Source organism: Poeciliopsis prolifica, unplaced genomic scaffold (genome assembly GCF_027474105.1).
Source record: "Poeciliopsis prolifica strain line A6 unplaced genomic scaffold, Auburn_PproV2 SCAFFOLD010, whole genome shotgun sequence".
NCBI classification, from domain to species: domain Eukaryota; kingdom Metazoa; phylum Chordata; class Actinopteri; order Cyprinodontiformes; family Poeciliidae; genus Poeciliopsis; species Poeciliopsis prolifica.
The window spans coordinates 1,924,251-1,943,448 of NW_026562385.1; the positions used below are offsets into that span (position 1 = coordinate 1,924,251).

Genomic DNA, 19,198 nt, shown 5'->3' on the forward strand with positions numbered 1-19,198 from the left:
AACAGATGTTTTGTTGACCTCTAGCGGTGGAGTAAATTCATAACAATCTCTTCAGCCAATCAGGGTGCACTTCTATCCAAGCTCGTCTGTTGTTGTGATACATCACTTTGGAACTTAGACGGACCTTCAAGATTCAATTTCCTTAGTACTTGATTTAGTTATTTATCATTTTTACACAACCCAAAATTAAGATTTATGAGATTACTTTTTGACATTTTTGAGCCCACGAAAAAATTTTCTTAGTATTTTTAGTAGCACTCCTCTGTCCTTTTATTACAACTAATTCAACTAATTACAAAAATATTAGAGGGAGATCTCTTCACTTTTTTTGCTTTGTATCAGGAGGATTACTTTGAGAGTTTCCTGGCTGTAACGTGCTGTCCCACGTGTGATGATGATACTAAGTGATTTATAATATTAACATGGGGAAGAATAAAACAAGTAAAACCAAGGAGTCGAAACGACAAGAGGACAAAGCCGGACAAAATCAGAGGTAACCCCAGAAAGCTAACGTTTAAAACAACAACCATGTCACATGTGCAAGCTAGCTAGCAAACTAAGCTAATTGTTTTTAGCTCTCTCAGTCTAGTTTGGAGCCTGTAACTGCGGCAGAAGATGTTAAATCAGTGGACATAATTGATCACAGTGCACCGTGTTCCTTTAATAACTAAAATAGAAAATGTGCTATAATGTTTCAGCAAAAGGAAAATGAGAAGAGATGGCAAACCTAAGAAAACCACACAGGAGGACCACCTCCAACACATTCCCTTCAGGCTCCGAGAGATAATGAAGAGCAAGGATAAAATGAAAAACGAATCTTTGGGGAGCAAAAAGCTAAAGAAGGGTGAGCAGTTAAAGTCTGTGTGCCTATAAGCGTTTTAGCTGTTTTTAAATTATTTGCATTTGTGTCTCTTTAGCCCTCTCGTTGCAGTCTAAACCAAACGATGCCCTGGATGGAGACATTGCTGTTCCTCGATTCAGGAAGGGGAAGACAGAAAGCGTCGGTGCCTATGTTAGGCGCATGGAAACTGAGACAAAACATGTGCTGTTCCTCACAAATAACCAACTTGAGAGAAAACCTGAGCTTGATCCGGAAAAACAGGACAAGGCTGCAGGCACGGGGAAGTCAGAAAAGAAGAAGCAGTGAGTAAATGATGCCATCAAGGAAATTTGTAATATGTTCCACTGCCTTTATAAACTCTTGCTCTTGTCACATTTACTGTAAGTGAAACAGCTGGTAAATATGACTTTCTAGTAACCCAAACCTGGTTTGGATTATCTCCCAAACCAGGTACAACAATAATCAACAATAGGTCATACATCAGACCAATAATAATCATTGGATGACTTAAGACATCTTATATTTTTTACAGGATTGTAGAGCCATTCTGTTTTTCTCCTGAGTCTTCCTGCTGATTTCTTTTTCACACATTTTGCTCTAAAATTAAATCACATTAATTAATATATTATCAATGCGTCTTATCTGTGCACCCATGTTGTACTGTGTGTTGCTGTAGGTATGCAAAAATGAGACTGAGCAAACTGCAACAGAAGAAGTTGGATAAACAAGAGGACAAAATAGAGAAAGAGTTGTTTGTAGGTAAGAAATGCAGTTATGCATTATGCTGCTGTTAAATTATCTGCCATATCTGCTTTTTTGTGGTGTTTTATGCCAGTAGTTGAAAGTCAAAGAAATTATTTACCACTTAGACTTTTAATAATTTACAAACTGACACAATTAAGAGTGATACAAACAGAAGTAAGAGTCAGTCAAGACTGACCATACTCATGATCCACAGGTTGCAGAGCATCTGTTCACAATATGATAACCTAAATAACTACATATTGTGTTATATTACTAGCTTTAATTCGACATTATTAAGCTTCCATGAAGTTGGTCGAGGTTGATTAGTAAATTTTGCTTTCAGTAATTTGTATTTTCTTATATATTTTAGCAAATTGATTTTATTATAATTCAGAAGGCTTAGATGCAATTATGAATTGTTTGATGACGTTTGATTTTCTCTTTACATGTAAAATTCACTTTTGTGCTGCAAGGATGTTCTTGCAGCACAACGCACAATACCTGGTTTACATTACAGTTGTGGTATGTAAAGTACAAAAATTAATTTCTCAAAAAAAAAAAAGTGTTTATTTTTCTTGAGAATGTTTTTAAATGAATCAACTAGTTTATAGATTCGGGTAAAAAAAAAATGTCCTTGATGGGCCTAATATAATAAAGCTCTAACATCACGAAAACATCTGAAGAAATTTTACAGAAACTGGTTAGAGTTTTGCATCAGATTTAAATCTGAAAAATATATTTTATATGTTTGAACTCTGTCAAGCTCCAATAATTTGTTTCATTTTGTAGATAATGTTCCATTTGGTGAAGTTTCCCTGGCTCCACCGTCTCTGAGCACCAAACCAAAGAAAGCTCCAGTCAAAACTCAGGTATTCATACTTTGCGTTGAACACCTTATGTCCTACCATTTTGAATGCTGATGAAGTAGTTAAATTCTTTTTCTCCACCAATTTAAAAAACAGCCTTCAAAAGAGTTGCTCCTCAACTCTCTGCTCGGCCACAGCATGGCTTCCACAGCGAAGCCCTCCATGGCCAGACAGAGGATAATGGAGGAGGAGAGGCAGCGAGCAGTGGAGGCCTATCGTCTGCTGAAGAAACAGAAACAACAGGAGCAACAGACCAGAAATGCCAGCTTGGGAAAACTCTTGAACCTTGAGTGACATCGAATGTCACTAAAATCAATATGACTGTTCATGTCCAGTTGGTGTGATTGATATACAGACTTGACAGAATGATAATCTCCTCTAGATTGCTTCGAGACTCTATTTGCAAAGACTTTACACCACATTTTTAAAAATATGCAGGATTTACCTGCTACTTTCATAACCGCATGTTTCGTTGATATTATTACACTCAAAAAAGAGAAATCAAACATGTATAATTGCTGGAAAACATAAATGTGTAAACACTGGCTTTCTCAAAGGGTTAATTTTGTTGGTTGCTTCCTCATAAATGCAAGTTTGCATTCATATTTCCTATCAGGTGTCTGCGTAAATTCACTTTACAATGCAAATACTCCATCTTCAGGCAAGCCCATTGGCGTCATGAGCACCATAAATTCATTCATCTTTTTTTTTTTTTTCCATTTGTTTATTTTGCAGGGCATAATTACTTTTTGTATTTGAGGATAACATTACCCTTGTTGAAAACTGGTCTGCAGTTGGCCCAGATGGGGGGAGGGGTATTTTCAGTCAAACATTTTTCTTTTTGTATGTAGTCAACTTTTAGATCCTGTGCTAATTTTTGTAGCCACTGATTTTGACTCTCTTGAGTTAGTAAGAGCAAAAATAAACGTTCTCCATTTAGTTTGATCATAATCACCAACTTTATAACATGGGGATTTCATATGAAAGACCCAAGCAAAGTATGTAAACGTACAGATGGTGTGTAACAAGCTCAGAGGCCTGTTAGCACTTCAGACCAGTCTGGGATCTCACCGGAAACTAATCAACACATTCCACCTAAAATGAAGAGAGTTAACAAGTTAAGCAGTGTGGAGTCCCACATTATCTGAAAGAGCTGCAGAGATCGACATATTATGATTGGACTGAAAAATATCTGGTAAGCGCCCACAAAACCGACCTTTATGGAATAAGAAAAGCCATTGTCAAAAGAAAATATTATGTTGCTACAATTGTGTTGTTAATAAAGCCAATATGCGAAAGATGATGCTTTAGTCCGGTCTGACCAAAATTAAGCTTTCTGGTCTGTATGTTCAATGAAAAATAATATATCTCCAGAGGTAAAGAATAAGAATATGTTAGGCCGATTGCTGTTTTACAAGTTTAAGTAATTGCCTTCACCCTTTGGAAATCAAGTTGGATTTTTTCTCTCTTTTCTCAGTAAGGAAGAGGCATTTCCGGTTTGAAAAGCAATATGAGGTTTTACATTTTCTGAAAACAATAAATCACAGTCTGGAAAAGTGGAGCACCTGCCAGACTGGTGCAGCTTTTTAATTTTGTAATCCATTTAAAGACTTACTAAGATGAACAAGACCTTTGTTTAGACATTGGCACAAGCCTAGAAGTGTTGTTTGAGAGCTTAGCCATTTAAAAGCATCCTGGATTGAAAAGCAAACATTGGGTTAGTGCTATTTACACAATAGCAACAATGTTACCAGGTTATGCAGCAGATCTTGCCTTCTCTAAATCGGAACTTGTTTTGTTCCTCTGTCAGTGATTAGGAAATGCATGGCTGGTGCATGTGATGGGATTGCTGACTCCCTCCAGCTGAGTATATCCGCCCCCACAGCAGCGCCTCAGGCAGACGCTTGTGCAATCAGGAAGTTTACAGTTGCTTCCTGCACGTCTGAGCACCAATCTGGGTCACTGACCAGGTACAAAACACCTACCACACCCAGGAACTCCTTACTACCGTGTAATGCATTTTGAAACGCCTTGTAATGTTTTTCATTTATCCCAATTGAACAGATGTTTTATATCACACATAAACAGCTAAACCAGTGTGTGAAAGGCTTTTTGTAAACCTGACCCCTTTTCTTGTTTTGGGCTTTTCGTCTAGATTGTTTTGGAAAGTGGACGGTGCTTCTTTGCATGTTATAGACCCTTTCCAAAGCTGACATTTAGCTAGGTTATGGCACAAAATGTTTTAGTGTAGGGACTGTTTTCCACATGAGGAAACAGTGGAGCTGTTCTGCATATTTGGCTCTTTGTCAAGATTTACTGAGTCACAAAAAGGAACATAGCCCTCCTTAAATGGGATAGTTAATATTTTTTTACAGGTGAGGGATCTTAGCATTAGCAGATAAACAAGACTCACTAAAAATACTAGTTTTATGTAGACAAAACTACTTAACGTGATCTGACTGTGTTTAACACAAAAGCAACAGTTATATCGACTAGTTCAAAATAAATTGAGCAAATTATTAATATTTAATTTGAATCTAGATGTGTTCAAATCAACATACTTTTATTACATATTGTATATCTTTAAGACAGTATCAACCTTTTATCACTCCTTTTTTTCAGCCAGCTGATTGGCTGTGTGCAGTAGTTGTTTGGCAAGAATGCTTACAATATTTTTCCTGACATGAAATTTAAAGTACTTTAAACTGTAGGAATGACGGAGTTCACTTTTTTAATACTTGGGATAACCAGTAATTAGCCCATGCCTAAAGACCATCATTACCAATGTTTTCCTTCACAGTTTTCTTTTTAAAGATATTGAAATAGCCCTTTACCATCATTCATTAACCCAGGCTTTCTGAGGTATGACAACTCAAAATCTGTGCCGTGAAAGTGTTCTGTTTGCAGAACCTTTTATCACTCATATACACCAGGGGAAGCAAGCTCAAAGCACCACAGGAAAAAGCCCTTCTCAGCATTTGCCGTGACGTTCCCCTGTACAAAGCTGCAGCGTGTGATTTCCAGCTTGTCATCCATCTAATTTCCGAGCGAGTGCTCAATGCCGCTCGCAGAACGAGAAGGTGGGAGTAATTGGTAGAAATTCAGCCGATTCAGCCTGCTGCTAGGCAGCCACGGCTTCATCAGAACTCTGAAGTATGAAAAGTGCGTGTGTTGGTGTGTGTGTTTGTAAGTCAAAGGGTGACAAATTAAATGTAAATAATTGCAGTTGTCCATGCAGAAATGCTTTGGAGCATATTTTCATTCAAAATCCACATTATTTACATGCGATTCTTGCTTGTTAAATATTGTGTGCAGCTAAATCAATAGATTAAGCAGTGTACTCCTTATTATAAATATATTAATAATTTCTGTGTGAAGTCAAATGTTTCCCGGCCACTGGTTCCCCACTTTTATAAAATGTAAAGCCCAGCAACTCTGTGGCAGCACATGTGGCTTCAGATAAGCCTTATCGGGATTGGCAGATGTAAATGTCCGCAGAATGTTCCTCTTCCAGCATCTCACATAAATTACCTTCTCCTCATTCTTTTTACATTGCAAAGTGTCAAAACTCAGTGAAGTGATTCAATAACTTAGAATTTATTTTCAAACATTGATTTTTTTTAAACAAACCAACATTATACAAAATTAAGATTGCCACATTTAGCGGAAAAAGACAAAAAAATACATTACTATTTGCCTGTTGTTCTAATCACTGTGTTTTTCAACAATCATCCCACCTTAATCTTTGAAGATGATCAGTATGATATAAAAATATTTCAGTCATTGTTCCTCTTTAAAGATTTGATTGCAAAGAAAGGCATGACAAGAAAGTTTGAATTTTGCAGCTGCATTTACATACACGGCATAAAAAGACAAACACATTTTTTTTTCATAGTCTTAAATATAATCAGACTAAACTTTTCTTATTTTAAGTTATTTAAAACTACGAAAATTATTTCTATTTGCTAAATTCCAGAAAACGTAGTGAGAATTTTATTTCGTAACTTTTCCTCAACTTCAAAAGTTTATGATACATTTGGTCAGTGTCAGGGAAACTATCTTTTATAATATATGATTTGGGTGAAACATTTTGGGTTTCCTCCCACCTGCTAAAACGAGGAGTTTGATCTGATTTAACTTCAGACGACAGAACAGAAAAAAAAAGGGTTTGTGTCTTTTTATCCAGGTATGTAAATGTCTGGTTTCAAGAGAAAGTCTTCAGTGAGCGAGGCTAGGGGTTGAACTCCAGGTCTCTGCCTGGTACACTTCATAGCCTGAGAACTGTTTTTATCTCACAGAACACATAATAAAAGGCACAATATTTTCATATGTAAATATTTGTTTCGGGCATCAAGCAATGAATAATCTTCAGTCACTGTTGTTCTTATACTGTTGTATAGGAAACAACAGTTATAAATCTTCTTAGTGTTGCTTTAATATTAAAGCATCTTTTGAAGGGGAATTTAAAAAAAGCATAAAATCTATGGGAAATCACTGGGAAGCTAAAGACTCCTGTGAACGAGACAAGGAGCTGGCGCCACTCCCTGGATTCAAAGATGGGGCTCTGGCCCGAGGTATCATCACACCTTGGTTCATCTGTTGAGAGGAATGTTGAAGTGACAGTTTTAAAATTGATGAGGATTTCAAAAGGTGTAATGAACATGACTGTACTCACCATTGTGAGACCTTTGGTGATGAGCGCTATTTCTGTTGGCTGGTACACACCGCTTCGAAGCTGACCATTGTAGATGGCATATGGAGAGGTTGAGTTTGCCAGATCTGCTAAACAATATTTGCATGTTTAAAACACAGATATAAATTGAAGCAGGTTATTCAGGTCATCTCTGACCCATAAAAACTCCCCATAAAGACTTTTTTTTTTTTATTGCAGCATAATCCACTCTTATCATTACGGCAGTTTTACCCTACAATATTTTACAAATATTATAGAAATATAGGATATTTTGCACTGTGAGCATCTATGGTTCTCTCTGAAACACCCATTTCTTTAGCTCAACCTGACTAAGATTCCAATAAGGTTGATTTTGTTTCTGTGTTGATTGCGATAAACATATTGTATTTAAGGAATCTTGATGTTTTGTAAAGCAATTGACTCAGGCAATAAATTATTAATGATTTATGTTTTGTCTTGTAGTGGATGTGTTAGTGGTTTTATTCCCCTTATAAAACTACTCAAATAAAAGATAAGCTTATTCTGTGACAATAAAACATTATTGCATTTTAAGTTTCTATTTTTACAAATCTTTATCAACGAATTTGCTTTAATCAAAAGGCTTTATAAAAACAAAGCCTGTCTCAATATTAAATGAATCAGTCATTTAAGATTTCCACAAAACTTATCTCAGCAAAAGACATCAGTGTTTTGAGACATTGTAAAATGTTGTCACATGTTAAAAATTTAACGGGCTGTAAAATCATTACACAAATGAAGTGAATATGCTATAGTTATTGTATAGCAAAACCATATTAATGACTTCTCTGAATTACAAATGTATGTTGTGATAGCAAAACAGGTTTTTACTGGAATCAAACCAACCGTGTATATTGTCAACCTAAGCTGCATGGGAAACACATGCAAATCTTTGGAAAAGTTTTTTTGTTAGAGTTTGCACTCATTATTGCTCATTCCAATAAAGTAAAATTTATTTAATGTATGCTGTTGTTTCTGCTTGTGATTCATCACTATTGAAAGTTGTATTCTTTATCAATTACATCAGTATGTATAGCATGTGCTTGCATTACATAAATACTTTGCTTTCAGGTCATTGTGCATGCATGCTCTACCTTCTGGACTTTCATCCATACTGAAAGCTTTATTCTCAATGTACAGATTCTGGGGTGCAGGCTCCGGCTCCTTCAGTGTGGTGTCGTACGTGAGGCTCCTGGCAGGATAAACATGCTCTCCATCATGGGGCTCCTCGAGGTCTGGGTCTTCTTGTGTCGTCAGAAGGCAGATTTCTGGAATTATGTAGAAGGCAAGGAACACCCAGGCATTTGATGCCACAGTGACAGCCAGGGTAGGATCATCCCAGCTGGGATTACCAGCCACTCTGTTTCCATGGATGTACATGGTGATCCAGGCTACCCAGATAGCTATAGTAAAGAGTCCTGTGGCCAGGATGAAAGCACCATCTCGGCGCCAGTGCTTGTGCTTGTGTGATAATGAGGGAAAAGCCATAAGAACAACACCAACCATCAGAACAATTACATAAATGAGGGACAGAACAAAGTCCTTGTTGGCAATGCTACAGGAGAGGTCAGGGACCACTATTTCTCCAGGTGGGCTCCAGACCACGGTGAGGACAAGCCATTCGGTGTTGATGATGACCTCAACAAGCCAGAGACTCAGAGCTCCCAGCCATAACAGCCAGCTCCTCGGCCCTTGACCACTTCGTTTCAGCAGGGAAAGCCAAAGCGCATGCATCACCAAGCAGGCTAGGCACCCTGAGAACAGCACTCCAAACAAGAACCTTCGAGCAGCACAGCTTGTAGAGTACTGGTCCACAATAAAGGCAAAGGTGAGCCCGAAGAGTCCCAATGTGAAGACTAAAATGCTGGCCTGTAGAGCAACCATACCCTTTCTCTTCTTGTCTGTGACAAATGGTAGTGATGCCATGAGAATTACCAGCAGAATAAAGGAGGTCATGACACCAGCAGCAGACACAGCCTCGACCACGACACCCCACAGCGTGGTCAGGTCACACAGGTTGTAATATATGGAGCTGATGTTAGAACCACATCCTCTTGGAGCACTGGTTGAACCCATTTCTCCAATGGTTTACTTTTGCAACACTGCAACAAAAACAGAAAAAATTAAATATTACCCAAATATAACTTTGTCATTACAGATAAATTGCTGTAGCTTTTCAAACATTCCAGGTTATTATTGTCATACTGTGTTATCCATATACAATTATGCCCAATAAAAGGCATTCATGGCATTCTTATTTATTCAAGTTTCTTAAGAAAACAAGAAATACACTTGACTTCATATATGCCTTAAAGGGTAAATGTCACATGTTACAGGCAAAAAATGCATAGATATTGAAAGTATGAAGCATAAATAAATTGTAACTTGATATTTAACTTTTTTTGAAGGCAGGCAGGTAATTTTGACAACAAAGCCTCTTTGAAAAACAAGTCTCTACCAAATAAAGATGTTTTTTTTTCTTGATAAAATTATGATGTTTAAACAAAACGCTGAATTCAGAATTATAAAGTTACATGCTCACCAGTATTAGAAAAGCTTATCCTCTCTCCAACTTCATACAAGAAAAGGAAAATTTGCTTGAATGAAGAAATATGCCTCTAGTAGTTTTCCTTTGGAGTTTCACCTGAAATATAGTTTGACTTCTTCCTTTGATTCCAGGTGTTCATTTATTTGGCTTTCCGCTGCTCTCCGTCCACCCATCCATCCCTGTGCCACTCCTCAATCAGCCATCCATATCATAATCGATTAACCTCCGGTCCCAGTGAAGCAGCAGCTCCAAATGAGTAGCATTCAGCAAATGCAATACTTTTCCAAACAACTAAGCTCCAACCTCTGTGGTGCTCTTTTATCCAACCTCTGTGGTGTTTGCAGCTTTGCATATTCTGTGAGATTAGGAACGGCCTACTTATTTGTTTGAGGCCGCTTACATCGAAACAATGGGACCACTCACCTCTCGCCTCATGCTCACAGGCTGCAGGCCTATGACTGGAAACTGTGGCCTGTTTTACATCCAGACCGCTGATGATTGTTGACTTCCAAAGGTTAAACATTTGAAATTTGAGTAGTTGTGTGAGAACCCTTTAAAAGATTTTGTAAAATGCATGTTGCTGTGACACGGACATTTAGAGAGAACTTCAGAAATTTCTGAGGCATACTGGCTTTTACCTTCTCATGACTAATCCACAGGTTGATGGAAGAGAACACAATGAAGAGGTAGTAGGCCCAGGTGATGGTCACTCGGCTGACAGTAGCTATGCTGACTTGAATCATGTTAGCAATGAGCTGCTCCTTCATGCCCACTGCTACCCTGAATGAGTACATCAGGAACTCATCAATCAGAGGCATGCAGCGGGCAGGGCTGGCTTCAGCACATGCTTCCTCTCCAAGTTTCTGTGCTCTGGTCCAGTACACCAGGCGTGATGCAGAGGGTGCAATGGACTCCCAGAAGATCCGGAACACACATTCAATGGAAATATGATGTAGAACCGGATCTGGTCATCAGAGGCACAGTAGCGGCTAAAAAGTGTGGCAGACAAATCCACTTTTTGAAGTCTGGCCTCCAACTCCTTAATATACTGTAATCCAGAGCTTCATCAAGTGCACCTGTAAAACCACAAAATAAATTATCAAAACATACGGTTAGCAATAAGTTGTAATTATATATTTGAAACGTTACTTCTGTGAAGATCAATACATGTTGTGAGTCGGAGCATTTATGTATACTTAACTTCTCTCCACAAAATACATAACCACATGATCTCATAATTTCATTATTATGTGATCATAATAATAATATTATCATTATAGCAACAGTTATATTTTACTGAAATTCTCTTCCAAGGAAAATATATACAATGTACTGTCTTTTACCTGCGGGTGGATGTGCCGTGTAGTCATGGTCCACAGTAGCATCTTCAGCCTGGCTAGCTTTCTGATAGAGGACAAACTGCCGTTTCTTAGCCCTCTCGAAAGCAGACTCTCTCATTGCCGGTGCAGTGAAGTTATTCCAGGCAAACAGGAAAGGAACAGCTCCACTTTTAAGGCTGCTGGTGGTGGATCCGCTAACAAAATCCTCCGGTGTGAAGTGGCGGCTACATACGAAAGTGCTCCCCGTCTTTATGCAAAAGTCCGGACCTTTAATCTCTTCGGATCGTCTGGATCCACTGCCTCCGTTGGTCCGGGGCGTCGGGAACGCTTGATACGGCTGTTTTCTTGCCCCACACGAACAACCAGGGACTGAACAAAAAGAACTGCGCCAAGACTGAGCCATTTTCCTAGCCCTTCAATGCTAACGTTATAGCCACCGGAAGTTGTCCAACCCCACATCCGCCTGGGCCCCGCGCATGCGCACAACCTCCCAGGCCCCGCGCATGCGCACAACCTCCCGGGTGGATGTGCCGTGTTGTCATGGTCCGCAGTAGCATCTTCAGCCTGGCTAGCTTTCTCAGAGAGGACAAACTGCCGTTTCTTAGCCCTCTCGAAAGCAGACTCTCTCATTGCCGGTGCAGTGAAGTTATTCCAGGCAAACAGGGAAGGAACAGCTCCACTTTTAAGGCTGCTGGTGGTGGATCGGCTAACAAAATCCTCCGGTGTGAAGTGGCGGCTACATACGAAAGTACTCCCCGTCTTTATGCAAAATCCCGGACCTTCATCTCTTCGGATCGCCTGGATCCACTGCCTCCGTTGGTCCGGGTCCGTCGGGAACGCATGCTATGACAGATAAGGCTGTTTTCTTGCCCCACATGAACAACAAGGGACTGAACAAAAAGAACTGCGCCGAGACTGAGCCATTTTCCTAGCCTTTTAATGCTAACGCTATAGCCACAGGAAGTTGTCCAACCCCACATTCGCTTTCAAACCCGTAAAAAGTCTATTATTATTGGGTATTCTGTTGTATGGCATGAACGTCCATTTTTGCTGATACAATATTTAAAGAAAACTGACCTGTTAATTTCAAGATAGCACCCGGTTATTATGATTTAGCTACTATATTTATGATAATTAGTCAACATTATGAGATAGTATTCCACAGTTTTAATTAACTCACATTTATTCCGTAATGATAGCTAGAATACATCCACTACAAGACAAAACAGAAGGTAAATATTTCTTCATAGTGTTTTGTTTCCATGCATTGTAAACACAAAAGCACACAAGTTTCCTACACATTTGTTAAACGGGTTTAGTCATTTGCTCAGTATGTTCTATAGATTAAGTCAACGAGTGCATTCCCTCAGGCACACAAGTGAGGTCATTCCCAACCCCTTTACTCTGGCATTTGGCTTGTACTTAACATGTTTATACTGCGTGATGGGGCCTCCTGCAGGGCATTGATCTCTCAATGGATCTCATCCCGAGGGTTGGTCTGAAAACATTCAGCAGTTTGTCAATCAATCCTTTTTGCATTGTCGTTCTATTAAATTCCTACCGGGGTGTATGAGCGAGAGGGGGATAAAAAACACTGTGACCTTAGCGAAGGGCATTTCATTTGCAGATGTGTACAGCATGCATCTGCATCAATTGTCTTAAATTATGACAGCTGCATGATGCCAGATGTGAGTTTGTGCTTTTTTTTTTTAGTTGTCCGCCTTATTATTTTGCAGCAGGATTCATTAGGGCATTAAAGTTGCTGCATAAAGGCTCTCCTTAGGGAATGCATGCAAGAAATCATAGCAGTGGCTCAGGTTGTCTCAAAGGACAGTTCTGCATTTTCAGCCTAGCAGCCCCCGGGCATCAACACAACCCAAATTGCCCAAAAACAACTCCCTGTCCTTTCTCAAAGTAGGTAGCTCTATTTTAAACATATTTCCTCTGCAGTTCTTTTTTTTTGTTGAAGCTATAAAGGGACCAATTGTCTGGTAAGACATATTTTTTTAACAGATACTAATTCTATTCTTGCTTCTTTTTTTTTTAAGCAGAGTTTAAAATAATTTAATTACTGAATGACAGATTTCTGATGGCTGGATGCTGATGAAATTGCAACAAGCTTCTTCTTATTTTAAAGTGGCCTGACTGGTTTGGTTGTTGTTAGAAGTGTCTGAGATCAGCCAGACTTGGATTCATGTGTCTGAAGTAATGTTATCGTATTCAGGTATATCTGAAAAGTGTTATTCTGATCTTTGACCAACTTTGTTTCTTTAGCAGTTCACATAAAAATATCCTCTTTCACAAAATAAGCCACCTTTTTCCTTTCCCTGTGTATTCTGGGGAAGGGCCAATGTGGTGACCGAGATAGAAGTCAGCCTGACCTGCCAAGTAAGGAAGTCACGGTGCCACCTTGACAGAGAGGCAAGCAGGTTTTGTAGATTAACAGAGTGTTGTACTGATGATGTGCAGTCTTCACAAACAGCTCCAAGTTTTAACTGGATAAAAAGACTGGTATTAATTTTACCTTTTATAAGACTAAAATAATATTTTAGAAAATGAGCAGAATCAATTTCTTTAATATTGACTGCATGATGTGACATAGCTGTCACAACACCCCAATTCCAGCTACATTTTATTTATTTTTTTTTTGTTTGTTTATCAGATTTTACATAAACTGTCCAGAAAATTAATAATTAGATAAAAAATATCTTTTGACTTCCTGCCTGTCTCTTACATTGTATACTGGAGTTATCACAGTCATTTTAGGGAATGCACTTTTATGCTTTATTTATTTCAGTTATATGTATTGGAAAGAGCTAAATTGTCCTTTTGAATTGCTAAGCTATAAAACATCAAACCATTATGTCACCCTAAAGCAGAGTTGTAATGCTGGATGTTATTCTGGGGTGTGCAGTTCACTTAAAAAGCACAGCTCGCTTTCATCATCAGTCATCATCAGTTTTAATGTTTACTATAATGGAGGTCATGATTCTCTCTGAAAAGCAGCACATTGTTAAGTCTATATAGTGCTACTATTTATGCCACATAAAATTTTCCAGCACATTTTGGCTCAGTAAAAAGATACAGCTGAAAATAGATTTATTTATTTTGCATGTCTGCAATTGTTTCATTTTCTGTGAATAAACAAATCTTTCAACATCAGTTAAATCTTCAGGGGAAACAATCTGGACTTGCCCTTGCATGATAAACAAAGCTTCCCTCAAATTAATGAATAGACCGAGCGTAAAATAAATTATTCTCACATTAGTAAGATTAATGAGCTGTCCAAGAAATAAGGGCTTAAAAATCTGCTGGAGATGAATTGCGAAATTTCACTGACTGCCATTGGTCACACATATTAAAGGCTCAATTACTTTTGGCTGATTGTCTCAGCGGCCTCTGTGAAAATTAGCCAACTAATTAAAGCACTCATGGTGCTTAACTTTAAAGTTCTGTAGCGTGGAGATCAGCAGCATGTCCATACCATTAAAATGGGTAGATGGGTTATTATTGATTCCTAATAGCGCCAAACCCCAGCACACTTTAGAAAAAAAAACATTAAGCTGAGTCCTTGGCTGGCCCGGTGCCACTGATCAATGCCATGTTACATCCAAAAAGGGAGAGATTCAAAATCAAAGCTGTCGCTATAGCAACGCCCCTGCCCGATTCCACCAATCAATGGTGTCCGCGGGGTTGTGAGAGATGCGCCAGGGGAAAGGCCAGCGTCCTACATAAAGAGTCCAGGACAGGGAGCTGGGCAACACAGCAGGCAGCACACCTTTCTGCGCACATCCAGCCGGTGGGAGAGTGGCGCCGAGACAGAGAGGAGAGGGGAAAGGACAAAGAAGCAGAGACAGTGAAGAACTGGGAAGAGATGGAGCGCTCATATGAACACAAGATTCCTTGCTGGGTTTATGTGCTCTTCTTTTTACACTTCCACTCAGTCACAGTCAGCGGAGGTAAGATCACAAATGGTTTTAGTGGTTTTATGTCACTTAACAAAAATGTAAAAGAAATATCTTGCATTGTTAAGGAAGGCGAATTGTTCTATTTCAGTCCCGCTTAACCCATGCTGTTACTGGGTAGGGGGGCACAGCATGAGTGTGCGGCTTGATGAATAATTATTTATGCAGCTCATTCTGTTCTGCTCATCCTTATATCATCGAAGTTCATTTGTCACTTGGCATTAAAACAATAAAAGACACTTTGCAGGCTGTACTTGCTTGTCTGGGGAAATCATTTTTGACAGACTGCTGCAGGTCATCCTACGCAGCTTTCAGATTAGTTTTAATGAGTAACTGTAGTATTTATGGATGAGCCTGAATCAAATTACATCACTGGGAGCTGCTTAAGTGAACCAAGCAGAGCAGATTTCATCAATAAGTTTGTGTGTGTGGGTGTGCCTACTGAGAAGATTTCACGTTTTCTCACAGAAAGTGAAAATAGTTTATTACATAACAGATGAAATGTGCTGTGTATGCCTAATACAATGCCTTCAGTTAGTTTACAGGGGGACAGACTGTCTCAAACATTTGACAGTGAACATCCTCACACCACTTCATGCTCATCTTGCATAAAGGAGAAAGGGGACTTTGAAGTTGGGATTCTTGATTGTAGTGGGACATCGGGAACTCTAAAGGGAGTCAAATGTGCCACTCCTATCTCTTGTTCAACTCCTAGCAGGAGACAAACAAGGCTGCTCAAATGGAAACTTCATTGACTCTTTCATGTGGGATTCTCCACAGGTTTTTCTTGTGTTCCAAGACAGGCTATAAAACCAGCCATCTGCAAAGGGGCTGCAAACTCAGGGTTCTTTTTGGCTGTGCACCTGGCATGTGAGGTTTTCTGAGTCAGCCACCTGGCTTCTTGTTCTGTTTCTCAATTAACTAGGAGTGTGTGAAGAAAAGCATGTGTAAGCCCAATCATTCCTTAGCAGACACCATCAGCTGTGGCTCAGCTGAAGAATTAGGATGTGCTTTTTCAATTATTGATGTGCCAGATATGAAGATCCAAGAGAAAGATGTGCTTAATCCACTAAAGCGGTACTGTTAAGTACAAAAGGTACATCCAAATTTAGAATGGAATGATCCTGGTTGTGAACTAGTCATCCCCCTAATTATATCCCCCTTTTCATGCACAGCTCCCCTGAAGCAAGAGGCAGCCCTGGACAACGGTGCCACAGTGCTGAATCACTCCATGCATTTGGTGCATCGCATGGAGAACTTGCTGACCTTGGGAAACAGTAGCGATGTTAGCCTGCGGGTGCAAACCATGAACACTGATGAGGTGAAGGTGATCCAAGCCCACAGTCTGGTCCTTACCCTGCAGAGCGACGTGTTTGAGGAGCTGTTGCTCAGCCGCAACAACAGTGTTCTGGTGTTAATTGAAACATCAGAGTGTGCAGCTGTCTTTGACAAGTTTGTCAGGTAAGGACTGACTTAGTACCTGGGCCTCAGTAGGGTAGAGACACAACAGTTAGATTAGACTTTGAGGATCATTTTTATATCAGCAGTAAAATGTGTAGTTATGGTACAGTAATCTTTTAAATTATGGGACAGATGAATCTATTAATAAAATCAAACTAGAAAGAATTACTCATATATAACTTACTCCTTTGCAAGATGGATTATAATACAATACCTATGTATTAGTAGTTTTATGGTACTGTAAGTTTTCATTTTTACTAGCATTATTATTATTATTATCAGTACTCTTACTTGAGTAAACTTTCGGGATACTTTACTAACTGCAAGTAACTTCACTGTTTTAATCTAATGTTATTTTTCATCTGCTGAGGCTTTGAAACCATTTTGTAATTAAACAAATACAAAGCACAATGGCAAAGAACTATATATTGTCATTGGAAGCACTTTATCCTCTTAAAATATAAATATACACACATAAGTGACTGTACAATACCTAATGTGGAAAAAGTTTCCTAAAATGCAGTGTGCTTGACAGAAATAGTTTCTATCTAATAATACTTTCAAAAATATGTCTTATTCAGATATTTGTACTGCGGTGACATCTCACTCCGCCTCGATCAAGCCATATCCCTGCACAAGTTGGCCAGCAAGTACCGTGTGTGGGGCTTGCAGCAAGGCCTGACCCAATATATGACTCAACATCTTTCCAGTGATTCGCCCACAGGCCACGTGGTTAGCTGGTACAACTATGCACTGCAAATTGGGGACGCAACCCTGCGGGACAGCTGTCTGCAGTACCTGTCCTGGAATCTGTCCTCTGTGCTGCAGAGTGGAGAATGGGGCTCCATTAGTGAAGACCTGCTCCTGTCCTTGCTCCAGCGCTCTGACCTCATTCTGCAGAGTGAGCTGGAGCTCTACGAGGCGCTGGAGATCTGGATCAACCAGAACCAGCCAATTAGCTCAACAGTAGAGACTGCCCTGAGAGCTGTTCGGTACGGCATGATCCCTCCTCAACATCTCTTTCGTCTTCAGAGGCATTCACCCCTCATGGTGAAGTATTATGAGGCCATCCGTGATCTCCTCTATCTCGCTTTCCAGTTCCACTCTGCATCACCGATTCAACTAGCCAAGTACTTTGATGTCAACTGTAGTATCTTCACTCCCCGTAACTATTTGTCCTCATCTTGGGGTACTCCTTGGATCATCAACAACCCCACACGTGATGACCGTAGTTTCAGCTTCCAGACCCAACTTGGGCCCAGCGGTCATGACTCCAGCAAGAGAGTGACGTGGAATGCCCTGTTCTCCCCTCGCTGGCTCCCACTCAGTGCCAGATCCACCTACACTGAGCTGGGTTCCATGCAGCCCACTCGCACAGAGGGAGGTCGACCTCGCATCATCGTAACGCCGGCCACCTCTAGCCCCGACTTTGCTGGAGTGAGTTTCCAGAAAGCAATCATTGTGATGGCAAAGCAACAAGGAAAAGTGATTGTCCGCCATGTGTACAACTTCCACCAAAGTACAGAGGAGTCTGGGGATTTCTTGGTGGATGCTGACATTCAACGTCGTGCATCAGAGTACCTAATTGACAGCTCTCTCTATCTGCATGTTGTGATCAAACCTCTTTACCATAGCTTGCTTGTTGCCAGGAAATAAAAACAGGAATTTTTTTTTTGTGATCTCACCCAACCCTTATCTGCCCACACAATCACATGCACATGTTCCAAAACACACTCATATCACACTGTGTGTATGTGTCAGCTCCAGAAATTCACTCTGTAACATTGTTTCATTCTTTTGTCTTCCAGTTGTATAGCAAAAAGTAAAAAATTGAACTGCAATACAAACTGTGATTATCATCGTAATTACTAATAGCAACATAAAATATAGGTTGTATTTCAGTAAGTAGTAGTTTTTCCTTGAATTTATGAATCTGTGTTGCTGCCCATGTTTGAATAGGCCATATATGTATTTTGCTTTGAAAAAACAAACTGACATTCACTGCTACATGTATGGATTGTTATTTTCTTTGCTGTCAAATATAGATTTGTAGTTCATGGGAGATATTTGGTACAGTAATTTATGCACCACTTTGAATTTTAGATATCAAAATGTTTTGTAGGGTTTTAATGTGATGTAGTTTGTCTTGCAAGACTGGAAAGATGATTGCTGCACAGACATTTTTTCCATTTTACATTGCTTGTTGATTTAGTTACTTTGCATTTTTAACATATGTATTTTCTTTAGCTTTTTGAAAACCCAAGCAGTCTGTGATAACAAAAAAATAATTTAAAAAGATATATAGCCTCATACAGGACAATGAGATTTTAAATTTTAGGTGTTGATCTGTCTTTTAAAGTAAGACTTAGTAAAGTCAAAAATATTTGACTTATTTTAAATGTCTGTTTTTCTCTTTTGTAAATCAAATAATAAATAAAAGTTTTGTTTGTTAATAGAAATTGTTTCTAGATAACTCTTTATGTCATGATTTTTTTTTTGTTTGTTTTTTTCCTTCTTAATCTCTATGGGTTGGTTGTATAGTTAACAGGTGTACTACCACATTCATATTTACCAATTGCATCTTTCCATATTACTGCTACAAAATGTTATATATGTCTTAAGATTAAGCCTTTTTTTCATTTTTTTACTTATTTATATTTTTTTGTCCCAAAACTTACAGAAAAACGTAAAGTTTAAAAAAGTTTGTCATAAAGATTCAGTT

General features: G+C 39.1%; 3 protein-coding genes across 4 annotated transcripts; 2 read left to right on the plus strand and 1 right to left on the minus strand.

Annotated features, from left to right (window-relative positions):
• Window positions 1-330: 330 nt before the first annotated feature.
• Window positions 331-3,754, plus strand: ccdc137 (coiled-coil domain containing 137). Its single transcript, XM_055035888.1, has 6 exons — window positions 331-493; window positions 699-844; window positions 918-1,143; window positions 1,518-1,600; window positions 2,375-2,454; window positions 2,548-3,754. The coding sequence occupies exons 1-6, from the start codon at window positions 423-425 to the stop codon at window positions 2,743-2,745; spliced, it is 804 nt and encodes a 267-aa protein (XP_054891863.1). The 5' UTR covers window positions 331-422; the 3' UTR covers window positions 2,746-3,754.
• Window positions 3,755-6,098: 2,344 nt separating this feature from the next.
• LOC129363660 (G-protein coupled receptor family C group 5 member C-like) lies at window positions 6,099-9,986 on the minus strand. 2 transcript variants are annotated; one of them, XM_055035890.1, is made up of 4 exons: window positions 9,705-9,986; window positions 8,257-9,264; window positions 7,127-7,230; window positions 6,099-7,047 (listed from the first exon to the last, which is right to left on the minus strand). In XM_055035890.1, exons 2-4 carry the CDS (start codon window positions 9,236-9,238, stop codon window positions 6,943-6,945), a joined length of 1,191 nt encoding a protein of 396 aa, XP_054891865.1. In that variant the 5' UTR covers window positions 9,239-9,264; window positions 9,705-9,986; the 3' UTR covers window positions 6,099-6,942. The 2 variants fall into 2 exon arrangements, with proteins under 2 accessions (XP_054891865.1, XP_054891864.1); XM_055035889.1 differs by having other exon boundaries at window positions 7,127-7,233.
• A 4,058-nt stretch (window positions 9,987-14,044) lies between these two features.
• On the plus strand, window positions 14,045-18,923 carry btbd17b (BTB (POZ) domain containing 17b). Its single transcript, XM_055035891.1, has 3 exons — window positions 14,045-15,009; window positions 16,191-16,476; window positions 17,058-18,923. The coding sequence occupies exons 1-3, from the start codon at window positions 14,652-14,654 to the stop codon at window positions 18,130-18,132; spliced, it is 1,719 nt and encodes a 572-aa protein (XP_054891866.1). The 5' UTR covers window positions 14,045-14,651; the 3' UTR covers window positions 18,133-18,923.
• The last annotated feature ends 275 nt before the right edge of the window (window positions 18,924-19,198 follow it).

Coding starts and splice junctions, on each gene's coding strand:
- ccdc137 (XM_055035888.1), top strand. CDS start 423: ATGGGGAAGAATAAAACAAGTAAAACCAAGGAGTCGAAACGACAAGAG. Junction 494..698: donor AAAGCCGGACAAAATCAGAG/GTAACCCCAGAA, acceptor ATAATGTTTCAG/CAAAAGGAAAATGAGAAGAG. Junction 845..917: donor GAGCAAAAAGCTAAAGAAGG/GTGAGCAGTTAA, acceptor GTGTCTCTTTAG/CCCTCTCGTTGCAGTCTAAA.
- LOC129363660 (XM_055035889.1), bottom strand. CDS start 9,238: ATGGGTTCAACCAGTGCTCCAAGAGGATGTGGTTCTAACATCAGCTCC. Junction 7,234..8,256: donor TATGGATGAAAGTCCAGAAG/GTAGAGCATGCA, acceptor AATATTGTTTAG/CAGATCTGGCAAACTCAACC. Junction 7,048..7,126: donor TCACCAAAGGTCTCACAATG/GTGAGTACAGTC, acceptor TCCTCTCAACAG/ATGAACCAAGGTGTGATGAT.
- btbd17b (XM_055035891.1), top strand. CDS start 14,652: ATGTTACATCCAAAAAGGGAGAGATTCAAAATCAAAGCTGTCGCTATA. Junction 15,010..16,190: donor CTCAGTCACAGTCAGCGGAG/GTAAGATCACAA, acceptor TTTCATGCACAG/CTCCCCTGAAGCAAGAGGCA. Junction 16,477..17,057: donor GTCTTTGACAAGTTTGTCAG/GTAAGGACTGAC, acceptor TGTCTTATTCAG/ATATTTGTACTGCGGTGACA.